Here is a 15,861-nt window from a genome sequence, read left to right on the forward strand (position 1 = left end):
AGCGAAGAGAAATACAACTTGGTAGAACGAAATGGATTTTGATTATCCATATTAAAATTAGATATACAAGTGAACTTATATACAATGTTAGGGAGGCGTGTGCACTCATGAGCTTAGCATATGAACTATGAACAATATAAATAAATTATGTGCACTACTGTACAATTGAATAAAGGGGAGGGGGCAGAGAGGGGGAGCGAGGAGGAAAAAGGGCGGAAGGGGTGGGGGAAAAGTGAGGGGGATGAGGGTGGGGCAATGGGAAAAAGGTACTTTAAGGCAGGGGTACTTTAGAGGAAATGTTGCTAGGGGGTGAAAGGGCGGGGTGGGGGGAGGCTACGGGGCGCTGGCAACGGGCACGCAGGTTTTGCTCTTGCTGGTGGTGTTCCCACCTCCTCCTCCTGCCGCGGGACCATCCTACTGGCGGGGGAAGTGGGAACCCGCTGACGCACATATGAAGAACATAAGAACATGCCATCAAGGGTCCATCAAGTCCAGGATCCTGTCTCCAACAGAGGCCAATCCAGGCCATAAGAACCTGGCAAGTACCCAAAAACTAAGTCTATTCCATGTTACTGTTGCTAGTAATAGCAGTGGCTATTTTCTAAGTCAACTTGATTAATAGCAGGTAATGGACTTCTCCTCCAAGAACGTATCCAATCCTTTTTTAAACACAGCTATACTTACTGCACTAACCACATCCTCTGGCAACAAATTCCAGAGTTTAATTGTGCGTTGAGTAAAAAAGAACTTTCTCCGATTAGTTTTAAATGTGTCACATGCTAACTTCATGGAGTGCCCCCTAGACCTTCTATTATCCGAAAGAGTAAATAACCGATTTACATCTACCAGTTCTAGACCTCTCTTGATTTTAAACACCTCTATCTTATCCCCCCTCAGCCGTCTCTTCTCCAAGCTGAAAAGTCCTAGCCTCTTTAGTCTTTCCTGATAGGGGAGCTGTTCCATTCCCCTTATCATTTTGGTAGCCTTTCTCTGTGCCTTCTCCATCGCAATTATATCTTTTTTGAGATGTGGCGACCAGAATTGTACACAGTATTCAAGTTGCAGTCTGACCATGGAGGGATACAGAGGCATTATGACATTTTCTGTTTTATTCACCATTTCCCTTCTTAATAATTCCCTAATGTTTTTCTTCTTGCTGGGGGGGGGGGGGGGTGGGAAGAGTAGGAGCCTCACCAGTACCTGATAGTCCCATGAAAGCACAGTACATTCTTTTCCAGTTTGGCTGGGAAATGAGATGGTCGCCGCAGGTTTGTTTTGGAGACACTTTCTTCCTACCCTAAAATTTTGCCAACCGAGGCAACCATCTCACCCGACCTAATGTTAGAAGTGCCCGGTCACCCCTCCCTCCCAGATCAGTCAAGACACATAGCCAAGCAGCAAGGGGACACGGGAGCTGAGGCTCAGCTTTTCTTTCCTTTTTTTTTTTTTTAAAAACACACTTTTATGTTTGATGATCTGCGAAGTCAGGCAGACAGGCAGGTGTCATGGTGAGGGAACCAAGCAGATAAGCTTTGCACAAGCATTGCGGAACCGACAGGGACCTTGCTCAGCCAAATGCCAAAGCAGGAAGGAGGCGGCAGAAAATAGTGAGCCTGAGCGGTGCCTGTGCTACCGTGACGTAGAACACCTTGCCTTTTTTTTTTTTTTTCAGATGTGTGCAAACAGGGAGGGCAGTGTCTGAGGCAGTCTGCATATGCGGCAGGGGTGTTTTTGAGGTGAGCATTTTTTTTTGCTGCCTCAAAATTCTGGCGCCTGAAGCGTCTGCCTCATCCTGCCTCTGACCTAAATGCTGCAACACTGTATTTAGGTGAAAATTATTTGGGCAGGGGCCATAGACTGTTATCTTCTAGAACATGGTACATATGTACCCCAAGTCTGACCATTAGGTGTCATTGTTGTGCAGTGGCTGGGTCTCCTGCCCCCCAGTAAACATAGTCTCTGCAATATTCCCCCACCCTAGCCAGATCGGGGAGGAGAAGCCAGGTCCAAGGATTGAATCCCGATCTTTCATGTGGCAGTGTATAGCATTGCCACTGAACCTTTAGTTGTTAGCACAGCTCCCAGATACATGCTGCATAAGGACATAAGAACATGCCATACTGGGTCAGACCAAGGGTCCATCAAGCCCAGCATCCTGTTTCCAGCAGTGGCCAATCCAGGCCACAAGAACCTGGCAAGTACCCAAAAACTAAGTCTATTCCATGTAACCATTGCTAATGGCAGTGGCTATTCTCTAAGTGACCTTAATAGCAGGTAATGGACTTCTCCTCCAAGAACTTATCCAATCCTTTTTTAAACACAGCTATACTAACTGCACTAACCACATCCTCTGGCAACAAATTCCAGAGTTTAATTGTGCATTGAGTAGAAAAGAACTTTCTCCGATTAGTTTTAAATGTGCCCCATGCTAACTTCATGGAGTGCCCCCTAGTCTTTCTATTATCCGAAAGAGTAAATAACCGATTCACATCTACCCGTTCTAGACCTCTCATGATTTTAAACACCTCTATCATATCCCACCTCAGCCGTCTCTTCTCCAAGCTGAAAAGTCCTAACCTCTTTAGTCTTTCCTCATAGGGGAGTTGTTCCATTCCCACTATTCTGGTACAGAATAGTGGAGCAAGGGAAAGATTGAGCTGTGGTCTTATAAAGGTGTAGAAGCATCTGCAGATAATGGAACTAGATTTGGTCTTTTATTTTAGTTAAAAAAAAAAAAAAAAGAAAGCGGGGAGCAGCCCCAGCAGCTAAAGCAGGCTCTTCAGGTAAAGCAGCAGGTATAGGGTTATGAACTGCACCCTGACCGACCTATTATGTTGTTTTGGATCCAGGGCAATATGGTGGTACTGGTGCATAGCAGTGCTGACTCTGAGGATGAAGAGAATGAACTGGTGGTTAATTATCTCTGTCACTTCAGCAACTTGATCCTTTGGGTGGAGGGGCTGGCTACTGGCTTCTGCAAGGATGTACATGGACAGGTAAGCTGAGAAATAGAATTTTACCAGACTCCAATGATTCGGGGGTGATCAGAGATTTAAAAAAAAAAAAAAAAAAAGCCATCTTTCTTTAGGCAAGCAAAGATTTATCCACAGAACATATACTTGGATTCCCAATTAGGCTGCATTAATAACAAGACAAAGATCTGTTGACAAATGTATATTTGCAGCGTAATTCAGGATTCTCTTTAAAGCCCTCATGATGATCCACAAGGCCTTGCATAATATCTCCCCCCTCAATCTAACCATCCAACTATGGCCGCACATCTCGAACAGACCCATCAGAAGAGCATACAAAGACACTTTGTATACACCCCACCTGCTAAAACCTCATTAAGGAAGTGTGCCCTTTCCACAGCTGGTCCTCCCCTTCGGAAGCATTGGGGAACTTTGGCGCTCGAAAAGCATTTACATAATGCCCTCCGGTTCACTTTCCGTCGGGGCAAACATGTACGGGGCATGTTAGTACATTCTACCTTTAGGAAGCATGACACTCTACAGAGCAGAGGCACTCATAAACCCTGCTGTCATTGTTCCATGTGTAAACATACTTCCACTATTTCTGAGTTTATACATCCAGCTACTGGAAAAGTCTTTGTACTGTATGGAGATTCTAATTGTGATTCCCAAGGGGTGGTATATGTAATCAATTGCCCATGCAAGAAACTATGTTGGTAAGACTTCCCGTAAAATTAAAACCCGTATCATAGAGCATAAGTCCAATATTAAGATGGGGAGGGAAAAAGCTCCGTTGGTAGCACATTGGACACAAACATCTCACTTGGTGGCAGATTTACAATTTTTTTTGTCATAGACGTGATATCGCCTCCAGTCAGAGGAGGTGACTTTTCTACAATCCTCATTAGAAGGGAGCAGAAATGGATCTATACATTGGATACAGTGTTCCCCAAAGGCTTAAATGCAGAGCTCGAATGGAATTATTTCATTTAATATGTGGTGTGACGACATGGGTTGGAGGTGCATGGTGATTGGTTAACGGGTCTGTGCTCGTCATTGGCGCAGTGATTCGTGCCAAAACTTTCTGGCAGGGTTTAAAGTCTGTTATCTGAGTTTGCTCATAGTGCTCCTGTTTCTAACTGAGATAGCTTGTGACACAGGTATGTTCATTTTTGGATTCTTATGTCTGCCTTGTTTTAACCCAGCTACTATGTATTGGTCAATGTTAATTTTCTTTTGTTTACAGACTGTTGGTTGTTAAAATTAGCCCCCCGAAGCAGCCGGACTGGCGAAACACGGGTCCGTGTTGGGGATTGCTGTTAAACACTGTTTCACTGAAAGGAGTTACCGCATTGAAAATAAAGGAATTACAAGTGTTAAACTGTGACCAAAGAAAGGCTTTATTTGTGCTTCTGGTGTATACATTATACCCTAATTCCAGCCATTTAATGTCACCATTGTGTGATGGTTGAGATTTCCTCTTCCTTAAGGTTGGGAACCATGCCCCGGCAGTATCACCAGCTCGGCTGGCCCAAGGAGTAACAGCCAAGCATGGGAATCAAACCCGGGCTTTTTTCACAATACTGTTGCTACCCACTGGGCTATTCTACAATATTTTAACTATTACAATGCAAGGATGACTCTTCAGCAGACCCTGGATTCCCCAGAATTTACAGTTAGTATGTGTTGAGTTTTATGGCAGCATTGCTGTCTTGTCAGAGCCTTTTAGTGGATCCCCAGCAGAAAAAGATCAGGAACCACTGCCATATGATTTCCTTCTTATATAATGCCAGCGAACCACAGAAATGTGCAGGAAAGAATTCAATGTCCATACACAAAGTTCAGTGATATGTTTTCATTTTTAAATGGCAACTACACAGTGTGAATTACAGCAGTTAAATGTGCAAGGCAGGTCCCCCGACACGGGCCCATGTTTAGCCACGGAGGCTGCGTCGGGAGGGACAAACAAAATTTTAGTTGTTCTAGAAGGTAAAACAATTAGCGTTAAAAAAACATCCTTGGAGGCAAGGTGGACAACAAACATGATGGAAGCGGCATCTTCAAATTCAGTAAGACAATATTACAATTATAAACAAATTTATGAGTGGTTCCATACATTGCAACACGAGCCTAAAAATGGTAGCCATGTAACTTCAAAAACGTTTTGCATAAAAATTCAATAACTAACCAAAGAATCTATAGACCGAGCGTTACCAAAAACTAGCAAGCTGGCATTATATTAAAACAGACGTCAGAAATAACTAAAGCAGAAAAAACCAATAGAGACCGTGCAAGTTCCAAAGTTAACTAACAAATAATTAAACTAAATATAACTAAAAATTAACTAAAACAGATAAAGAAGTAAAAGCACAGAAAACCATAGAAGAAACCTCACCAGGGTAAATGAACAGTAAAGGTGATTAGACAGAAAACAGTCTGAGAGAGGTCCGAGTAAATTAAAGTATTCTTTCCTTAATAACCCGTACAAAATTAAAGGGGTCAACATGGTGAAAGACAATAACTTAAATAAAATATATTCAGACATACCTTTCTACAATTCAAATTATGGCGTCACTGGGAGTGCAACTTGAACATGAAAATGGTGGCTATTTGAAGTTACATGGCTACCATTTTTAGGTAATATTGTCTTACTGAATTTGAAGATGCCGCTTCTATCATGTTTGTTGTCCACCTTGCCTCCAAGGATGTTTGTTTTTTAACGCTAATTGTTTTACCTTCTAGAACAACTAAAAGTTTTGTTTGTTCCTCCCGACGCAGCCTCGCGGCGAAACACGGGCCCGTGTCGGGGGACCTGCCTTGCACCTTTAACTGCTGTAATACACACTGTGGAGTTGCTGTTTAAAAATTTAAAACATTATATCACTGAACTTTGTGTGTGGACTCTTTCCTGCACATTTCTGTGGTTCGCTGAGATTATTTGCGTGCAGTAGTGCTCCTGTTGGTTGTTTGGATTACCTTCTTATATAATGCTACATTTTCACAAGCCCAACCTCTGGTGTGCTTTTGGAGTTGGCATAGTTCAGAGAAAATTAAGTGGTGGCCTAGGTAACAATGCACAGTGGTATCCACAGCACTTAATAAATAAGGGAAGCTTATAAACAAACAATCAAAGATACTATTTCACAACTGCACCTGGACTTAGGTAATCATTAGTTTCAAACCATATTTTTGCAAAAAATGTTTTTGAATGCTTAATATCAACGTGAACTTGACAAATATGAGTATCAAAATGCAGGAATTCAAAATTTTCAAATACTTCCTAAAACAATATACTCGTAAGTACAATTGCATTGTACCATGCATGGAACGGCAGTTCCCTGTACGTACCAGATCAGTCCAGACTCCTGGGTTCATTCATCCGTGCCAGCAGGCGCAGACAGAGAAAGTAACTGACACTGCTTTATATATCCTGATGCCCCCTGCAGTTCCTCAGTATTTCTCTGTCTCCAGCAGTGGACTGATGCTTGAACCCTGCAGTTTGGTCCAGTATTTTTTTTCTCTGTGTTGCTTGATTCTAGGTTGAGCCTGCCTTCCAGGGGGTCAGGGGTTGCTCGAGAGTAGCCTCTACCTGTTTGGTTGAGGAGGGGGGCTGGAGGTCGGTGACCCTTTTGTACAACCACACCCCAAGAAACCGTGAGGTGCACATCCGGTGGTCCGGATCCCTCCCTGTCACAAGTTGTCTCCCAAATTTTTTTTCCCTCACTTTTCTCTCCTTTTTAATTAAACTGCTGAATTGAGCTGGACAGCTCTCTTCAGTGCTAGGAGGAAAATCTTCGTGAGGCTGCTTTTAGAGCAGTAAAGTTTCTTGTCAAAAAAAATTAAATAAATAAAGTTAGGAGCAGGTAGGACAGCTTGCGTCGGCTCTCTCTCCCCCTCCCCCCCAGCCCTCCGCCGGTATGGTTCCGGCATTTTTTCGCGGTGTTGTTTAGTTTTGATTTTCTCCCTGCTGCTCAGTCGGGCCACCAGCACCGTGATGGTGAGGGGGTGGCCTATCAGGCATGTGGGTCGACCCCAGCGTGGCTGAATTGCCGCGGTTTATGCGCAGCTATTTCGGGGGGGGGGGGGGGGGGGGAGAGGATCCCTCTGAGCTCCCTAGGCCGGCGAAACAAAGGAGAACTGCCCCTTGCCCGACGGCTCCGGGCTCGGCAGCTGCCACGAGGCGTCCCGGCGCGGTAACCGTGGGAACAGTGGCCATTTTGAATCCCTCGGTGATCGGGCCCACGATGCCTCAAGCTTGTAGAGGATACCTCTCCAGTGCTTTTCCCGGTGCTCCGAGGATCTATGGAGGGACGGGGGACCCAGTAGGTCCCCGGGAGGGCCCTTTTTTGCCTCCAGCTGATAGTGGGTGGGCTCTAGCCCCTTTTTTACCTGAATTTGTGCTTTTGATGCACAAGGCTTTTTTAGCACAGTACGAGGAGAGTGCGCCTGGCGGAGGGGTCAGCATTCCCCTCCTTTGCTACCGGAACCTGGCTTGTCTCAGACCGGACTGCTGCCTGACTCGACTTCAGGTCAGAGGAGGCAGGTGCTGGCGCAAGGAAGTGCTGCGTCTGCAAGAGGGGTGCATGTGCCCACAGTGGCACCACAAGCAGATCTCGCCGGCCCAGGGACATCACTGCCCGGTACAAGGGCAGCGGATCCGGACTCCGTTGATAGCAACCAGGATGACTATTTGGATTCTGGGCCGGCGGCAGAGGGGTATAACCCCAAGATCCTCAGGTTGTTCCGCAGGGACGAACTGATGCCACTCCTTCCTCAGGTCTTGGAGGAGCTGGGGCTCCAGTCTCCACCGGAAGACTCTCACAAGGATGGTGCAGATCCAGTTTTGCGGCGCATGAGGCATCCCTCCGTCGGTTTTCCGTACCATGAGTCCATTCAGACGGTGGTGGAGCAGGAATGAAATACTCCAGATGTGGGTTTGAGAGTCTATAGGGCAATGGCTAAGCTGTAAACTTTGCTGGAACAGACCCTAGACTTGTTTGCCCTCCCCAAGATGGACGCCGCAGTCTCCGCCATTACAAAGAAGAAAACTATCCCAGTTGTGGGGGCTATGGCTCTGAAGGACGTTCAGGATCATAAGCGAGAGATTCAGCTCGAGGATTTTTTAGGTCTCGGCTCGGAGTATTCACGCGGCTATTTATTCTAGCCTCATGCAGAGGCCTGTTTACGCTGGGTGCAGCGATCCCAGGAGGAGCAAACTCTCACGGATGCACAAGTAGCTCAGTCGGATCGGCTGGAATCAGCAATTGCATTTGTACCAGATGCATTGTACGACGTTGTCTGGACGTCCTTCCGTATTATGGGGGTTGCGGTGTCGGCACGCCACCTGGTCTGGCTTCGTAACTGGTCCGCGGATGTTTCTTCTAAGTCCCAGTTAGCATCCTTACCCTTTACGTGTCGTCTCCTTTTTGGAGAGGAATTGGATCAGATTGTGAAGCAGTTGGCAGACACTAAGGTGCCTCATTTGCCAGAGGACAGGCCGAGGGGTAGGCGCAATTTTCCCACTCGGCAGCATTTTTGGGATACTTGCAGGTTTCGTCCTTTGTGCCCTGCGGGGGCGGCAGCACAGAGATCTTTCTCCCCTGGAGGTCAGTCCTGGGGTCAGCCTTTTCGAGGGGGCCGTAGACCCTTCAGAACCGCCAGCAATACCGTTGCTTCCGGGCCCAAATCTGCTCAATGAAAGGAGGCCGGCCCACTACCCCGTTCCTTTTGTAGGAGGTCGGCTAGTGTGGTTTTACAGTGAGTGGGCCAAGATCACACAGGATCGGTGGGTACTCTGTGTGATAAAAGACTGTTACGCCTTAGAATTTGCTCGGCCCGTCCGCAACCTGTTCCTAGTCTTCCCCTGCGGATCGCTGCAGAAGCGCAGGGCAGTGCGGGAGACTCTGTGCAGGTTGCAGCAGTTGGGGGTCATGGTGCCGGTACCTCTGGAGGAACTCCAAACGGGACGGTATTCGATTTACTTTGTGGTCCCGAAGGAGGGAACCTTTCGCCCCATTCTCGATTTGAAACGTGTGAACGTGACTTTGAGGGTTCCCTGTTTTCGAATGGAGACGCTACGCTCGGAATGGCAGCTGTGCGCATTCAGGAGTTCCTGGCATCCCAGATCTGACGGAAGCGTATCTTCACATCCCTATTTTCTTCGACCATCAACGCTACCCCGCGGTTTATGGTATTGGGGCAGCACTTCTGTTCGGATTGGCCACAGAACCTCGGGTCTTTACCAAGATCATGGTGGTCGTGGTGGCAGTGTTACATCGGCAGGGGGTCCTTGTTCATCCCTACCTGGATGATTGGCTCATTCGGGCGAAATCGGAAGCCAGTTGCCGTACAGCGGCACAAACGGTACTTCAGACCTTGCGATTGTTAGGCTGGGTGGTGAATTTGGCAAAGAGCCATCTGGTACCATCACAGACTCTGGAGTATCTGGGGCGTTCTTCGACACCAACAAAGGCAGAGTCTTTCTGACGAATGAGAGGGTCCGCAAGCTACAATCGCAGATTCGGCGATTGGCACTGTTGAGAGTTCCTAGGGCTTGGCGTGTTTTACAGGTCCTCGGGCCCATGATGTCCATCTTGGAGCTGGTGCCGTGGGCCTTTGCTCATATGCGTCCCCTTCAGAGAGCGCTTCTGGCCCAGTGGAGTCCTGTGTCGGCACAGTATCACCAATCTGTTTCTCTTCCTCTGGAGACCAAGGACAATCTGTCATGGTGGCTACACACTCCCAGCCTCCTATGCAGGGTATCCTTGGAGATTCTGGATTGGGTGGTTCTGACCACAGATGCAAGTCTCTCGGGTTGGGGAGCGGTTTGTCAGAGTCAAGCGGCTCAAGGATCCTGGTCTGGCGTAGAGGCGTCTTGGTCTATCAATCGGTTGGAAGCCAGGGTAGTGCCTTTCAGCCTTTACTCCAAGGGCGGTCAGTACAAGTTCTCTCAGTCAGTGCGACAACTGTAGCCTACATAGACAAGGAGGCACCCCGAAGCCATGCGGTGTCGCTGGAAATTCAGGACTTGATCCAGTGGGCAGAACAGCATTTAGGTCGAGAATGTACAAGTCGATTATCTCAGTCGCACACTTCTGGATCCGGGGGAAAGGGAATTGTCGGATGTGGCGATGCACCTCATTCGGGAGAAGTGGGGCTGTCCGTGGATCGACCTGATGGCGACATATCACAATGCAAAGGCTCCTCAATTTTTCAGCAGATGCAGAGACTACGGCACCGAGGGCGTAGGTGCTCTGGTCCTTCCCTGGCCACGGGGAGTTCTGCTGTATGTGTTTCCTCCTTGGCCTCTAGTGGGCGAGATCCTGCGGCAAATAGAGAGGCACCCAGGGGAGGTGGTACTCGTGGCCACGCCGTCCTTGGTTCGCAGATCTGTTGAATCTAGTGGTCGAAGGTCCCTTACAGCTCAGTCATCTCCCTGGTCTACAACATCAGGGTCCTGTATTTTCCAATCGGGCAGATCGCTTTTGTCTAGCGGCATGGCTTTTGAGAGGAGGCGTTTAAGGTCAAAGGGATACCCAAAGCCGGTGATTACTATGCTCCTCCAATCTAGGTGGAAGTCCACCTCAGTAGCGTACATCCGAGTATGGAAGGTTTTTGAATCCTAGTGTGTGGTGAAGGGGATTCAGGCCTTGCGCGCTTCCGTGTCTCACGTGTTATCTTTCTTACAGGACGGCTTGGTCAAGGGCCTTGCTTTCAACTCTTCGAGTTCATGTGGCGGCATTGATTTCTTTGAAGGGGAACCTGGATGGCTATTGCTTGTCCTCTCATCCTGATGTGATCTGTTTTATTCAAGGGGTTAAGAATCTGCATCCACCAGTGAGGAGACTTTGTCCTCCTTGGAACCTCAGTCTGGTTCTTCGAGGTTTGTGTGAGGCTCCCTTTGAACCCGTACGCAGGGCTACACTTAAGGATGTGACTTTGAAGGTTGTTTTCTTGGTAGCCAATTGATCTGCAAGGCGAATTTCAGAGTTACAGGCTCTGTCATGTCATGATCCTTTTCTTAAGATATCGGACGGGGGTGTATCCTTACGAACAGTTCCATCCTGTTCCGAAAGTGGCATCTTCCTTTTTTGGACTTGTCTGATTCAGAACCAAATGCTCAGGAGCTTTGGCTATTGGACATCCGTCGTGCGTTGCTTCGATATCTTAAGGTCACGCACGGTTTTCGATGCTCTGACCATCTTTTTGTTTTGTGGAGCAGTCCAAAGAAGGGGCTTCCAGCTTCCAAGACCATCATTGCCAGGTGGCTTAAGGAAGCTATTGGATCAGCTTACTTTCTCAAAGGTAAGCCAGTACCGGAGGGCTTAAGAGCTCATTCCACCCGATCTCAGTCGGCCTTTTGGGCAGAGGCTCACTTGGTATCGCCACAAGAGATTTGTAGAGCAGTGACTTGGAAGTTGCTGCATACTTTTGCAAGACATTATCGACTGGATGAGGCAGATCGGGACTCTCGGTCCTTTGGCGAAAGCGTGTTAAGAGTGGGTCTCCCCAGGTCTCACCCTGTTTAGGAAGCTTTGGTATATCTCAGGAGTCTGGACTGAACCGGTACGTACAGGGAAAAGAAAATTTGGTTCTTACCTGATAATTTTCGTTCCTGTAGTACCAAGGATCAGTCCAGAGTCCCGCTCAGGGGTTAAGGAGGATGGACAGTCATCCGCTTTACTGTTGTACATTACATTTATCAAAAGTTGGTTTTGTCAAGTTCTCAAAGTTTATATTTCAATGCATTTTTTCATGATGGTTTGTTTGCATTCATTTACCTTTGGTACAGATTAATACTGAGAAACTGCAGGGGGGTATCAGGATATATATAAAGCAGTGTCAGTTTTACTTTCTCTATCTCCACCTGCTGGCATGGATGAATGAACCCAGGAGTCTGGACTGATCCTTGGTACTACAGGAACGAAAATTATCAGGTAAGAACCAAATTTTCTTATTACAGCTGAAACAGAAGTAGTATAATAACATCAGGCTTCCAAGAAGGCTGGAGTGACCTGCAAAAAAAAAAAAAAAAAAAAAAAGATTGTGGTTAAAACCTTAATGTCAGTGAGCATGGAGAGGATTTTTCTTATTCCTCCCTGCCTTTACCAGTAGCCTCATTAGCCTTGATGGCTGTGGGGATTATTACAACATTTTGTAATAAGACACAGAAGAGCCTGGATATTGGCTTAAGAATTTAGTCTTGTAAGAAGCAAGACGTGAAATAGCCTACTAGTGGAGGTGGTGGAGCCATCACTAGAACAGATTTTGGGCATGCTTAGGACAACCCGAGGCATATTGTCGGCCCCTGCTCTCGGTGCCAGAATCCTGTGCCACTCTGTGGATCTTAATGCACTCCGGCCAAATCATTTAAAAAAAATACTTTTATTCAGATTGGATGTTCAGGTTACTGAAATAGCAGTGACCTTAAAGATGTTTCAGGCTGGGAAATATTACTATTATTTTTTGTTCCTTTGCAGTTAAGAATCACCTGGAAGGGATCGTGTCGGATGAAAGGGGAGAAGGATGTCGTGAAAGACTACCAGTATAAAATACAAGACAAAAATGTCACCTTTTTTGCACGAGGAACATCTGCTGCTGTGCTGTGAGCTGCTGCCTAGGACTGACTTTTCAATTTTATGATGACTGTCTCATCAGCGAACCTTAGTGCAGAGTTTGCTTCCTGTGGAAGACAACATCAATGCACAGCTGCATACGTTTCTTCTGCACAAGCCCATGTGCTCAAAGTTTGTTTTTTGGGTTGTTTTTTTTTTTTAAATTGGGCCTTGCAGCTGCTTTCTTTGGACTTCCGGTACCAATTGGCATCTCTCTTAACTAGGGTAAGGCGCTACGAGCCTTCATTTGAAGCCAATAAGCAAATTTTTTTCTCTTTTCCCCCCCCCCACCCCTAATCTTATTCACTGATCCATCTAGTTCATCTGGTCCATCTGTTGCTGTGACAGTCGGCTAGCTAAACCGCTGTTCCCACCTGGTAAATGGATGCTCTTGAGCAAACTATAAAGTATGGCTGTTGCAAGGAGGCTGTGACTGCTCACGTCAACATCCCCAGCTGCAGGCAGCCAGTGATCTCTGGGAATCAAATCCATTGTACCCTAATGCTGTTCATTTTTTTTTTTTTTAATCTTTAGTCTGGCAGTAAAGACTAGTAATGTAGAAAATAGACCTGTTACATTTGGGTACATCTGTTCCGTTCATTTCCCCTATCTGTAGCAAGTAACTTCAGCTCCTGGTGCTCAAATGAAGGCTACAAGTTGCTTAGGGACAGGGACGTTGTAACCATGTGGCTTGCTGGGTACTCTACAGTTAATAAATATTAATTCTCCTGGAACTTGGAGATGGAGTCATGCTGTTTCCTTCTGTTTATGAGCAAGTATCACATATTAATGAACCTAGGCCACCCTGAGGACACTCCAGGCAGTAATGCTACCTTTTGTAATTTGCTGGTCTTAATCATTGCATGATTAGGAAAGTTTTTAAAATTTGAATTGTTCCATGCATAGTTTTTATTTAGTAAAAAGGATTTAGTATCATTGTTAATTTAAATGCAGTTAAACACATGTTAGGCTAAATTAAAAGTATTCTGAATAGTTACATAGTTGGTTAGATTGAAAGAGGTTCCACTGAGCCCAGGCTGCTTCTGATTACTTATTAGCTCTCTAAACACATGATAATCCAGGGAAAGGTAAAACAGCATCTGAGCAATAAAAAAAAAATAAAAAATCCTGCCACAAGCTATGATTCTGAAATTATACAGAATTTCTCATATAGGTATATGACAGTTTTGTTTCACCTAAACCCCTTGCACTGAAATACCATTATGAAATACAGTAAATTGCGAAGTTTAGGGCAAAAAAGTGTTTGAAAGATGTGCCATACATCTCTATGTACTTTTAGTCTAATTTCAGAAAATTTAGGGGGAAGCTTTCAAAGGGATCTAGCAGGGTAATAGTCACGTGGCTGGATCTCCTGATGTGGCAGTTTTGCACCCTGCATAGCAAATAAACGTATGTGTGTACTTTTAGTAGCGTTAAAAAGAGGTTTTCTTACAGACAGTGCAAACTACATGCATAGAATTGAATTCTGAAATCTACTGATGTATTTTGGCCCTATTCTCACAGAAATAGTAGGGGCAACGAATGGGGATGTATTTCTACTCACATATCTTTGTAGCTAATGACCAGGGTAGTTTCTCTTTTGAAAATTAGCTACAAGGTGCATAAATACTAAAGTAGCTGTGGACCCTGCCCCTAGACAAGCTTGTGAAAATTGTTCCCATGTATTGTAGTAGGATTACATAACAACATAGTATTGATGGCACAAAAGGACCAAATGGTCATCCAGTCTGCCCAGCAAGTTTCTCATGGTAGTAACTGCTGCTCCATGCAGGTTAACCCCCCCCCCCCCCCCCCGCCAGCCTTATGTTATGAGTTGTAATATTTACAATCAAAACTAAGCAACTGTCAACCCATAACAAATTACTGCTAGCAACATTTTTACAGGTGAGCAGCCTTCCTGATAATTCAGACAACGCTGATTGAATGTGCTTTGCTTTTGGACTTGGCCATAGAAGCAGTCGTGTGCTTTATTCCTAATGTCAGCAAATAAGTATCCAGAATATAAAAGTCAAGGCTCAGCATTGGCTGTTGTCAGAATCCAATACTCCATTATTCCCTCCCCCCCCCCCCCCCCCCCCACCGTCAAAGCGGAGAGCGATGTTGCAGTTGTATCAAAAGTATCAAGGCTAATTGATTAAGGTTAGTAATCCCCCATGCCCTCTATTAAGGGTACTAGCTGCTGCTCCGTGTAGGTTACTCCCATGCACCATGTTCTTCATTATCATCCACGAGCCTTTAGGGATCCATAGCGTTTATTTCATGCCCTTTTGAATTTGCTTACTGTTTTCGTCCTCACCACCTCTTCCGGAAGGGCATTCCAGGCATCCACCACCACCCTTTCTGTGAAAAATATTTCCTTTCCTAGCGTGTGTAGCAGATGGACTAAGGACCAATGGGTATAGTGTACTCCTGCTAGCAGTTGGAGACTGATCAGATTTCAATCTGACGTCAGCCCCTAGTACATATACCCCTGCAGGAAGTGCAGCTCTTCAGTATTTTCCGTCTCCATAGCAGGTAGGGACTATCTGCATGCTCTCACAGCGTTAGAACCAAATTCAAGAAGAAAACCAAAGGAGAAACCTACCTGAAGACGAGCCCCGCTCTCCTGCGGTGATACCCTCGGGTCCCTCCCCCAGTTGAGATTCCCGACATGATTTCCGTGGTCCTTCGGAGGTGAGCTTTGGTCCGGTGGCCGAATCGCAGCAAGGACCTAGCCCCCTTATCCTCAGGTGCGGCTGAGAGGCAGCGGGTGCACCCTCGAGTGCGGCGGTGAAGATATTTGCCCTCTCCCCCCCGCAGCCGGAGACCGCCCAGGACAAAACCGGGAAGCGCCGAAGACAAGGTAAGGTAGAAATCTTCTGCTTGAATCCGGTCTCCGTGGATCGAGGAGGAGGTCAGGTCACCGGCCGGGACCAGTGCCACCGGGTTGATCCGCCCTAGCAGGGCCAGGCCCTGGCTATTTCCAAGGGTCTACCCACATGGAGACCCTCCGAGGGGGTCGCCATATTGCCCGTGTGCTCGCCGTTGCCATCTTGGCCCTACTCGCCGCTCCGTTTGCCGTTCGGCCCGAGCGCACAAAACCGAGCTAGGTGCACAAAGCACATGTGCGCATAGACTTACAGGTACAAGGGCCAGGCGCACAAGAATACGCTTGCCCTGCACACCTACTGAGCTGTGCGCATATCTACGGCCTGGACACACAGCTGCGAGCACAACTCACACACACATCTTAGGCGCACCGGAGCGCATAAGAG

General features: G+C 46.6%; 1 protein-coding gene across 3 annotated transcripts in view; it reads left to right on the plus strand.

Moving 5' to 3' along the window:
• Positions 1-13,326, plus strand: part of ELP6 (elongator acetyltransferase complex subunit 6) — a 65,468-nt gene extending 52,142 nt beyond the window's left edge. The window contains exons 6-7 of one of the 3 annotated variants that reach the window (XM_029588194.1): positions 2,850-2,996; positions 4,219-4,853. In XM_029588194.1, the coding sequence (XP_029444054.1) occupies positions 2,850-2,996; positions 4,219-4,233 (162 nt within the window). In that variant the 3' untranslated portion in view covers positions 4,234-4,853. Of the gene's footprint in view, positions 1-2,849; positions 2,997-4,218; positions 4,854-12,451 lie in introns of those variants that run through there. The other 2 variants (XM_029588192.1, XM_029588195.1) reach the window with 2 other exon arrangements.
• Positions 13,327-15,861: the final 2,535 nt, after the last annotated feature.

Source organism: Rhinatrema bivittatum, chromosome 2, assembly GCF_901001135.1.
Source record: "Rhinatrema bivittatum chromosome 2, aRhiBiv1.1, whole genome shotgun sequence".
Lineage (NCBI taxonomy): Eukaryota > Metazoa > Chordata > Amphibia > Gymnophiona > Rhinatrematidae > Rhinatrema > Rhinatrema bivittatum.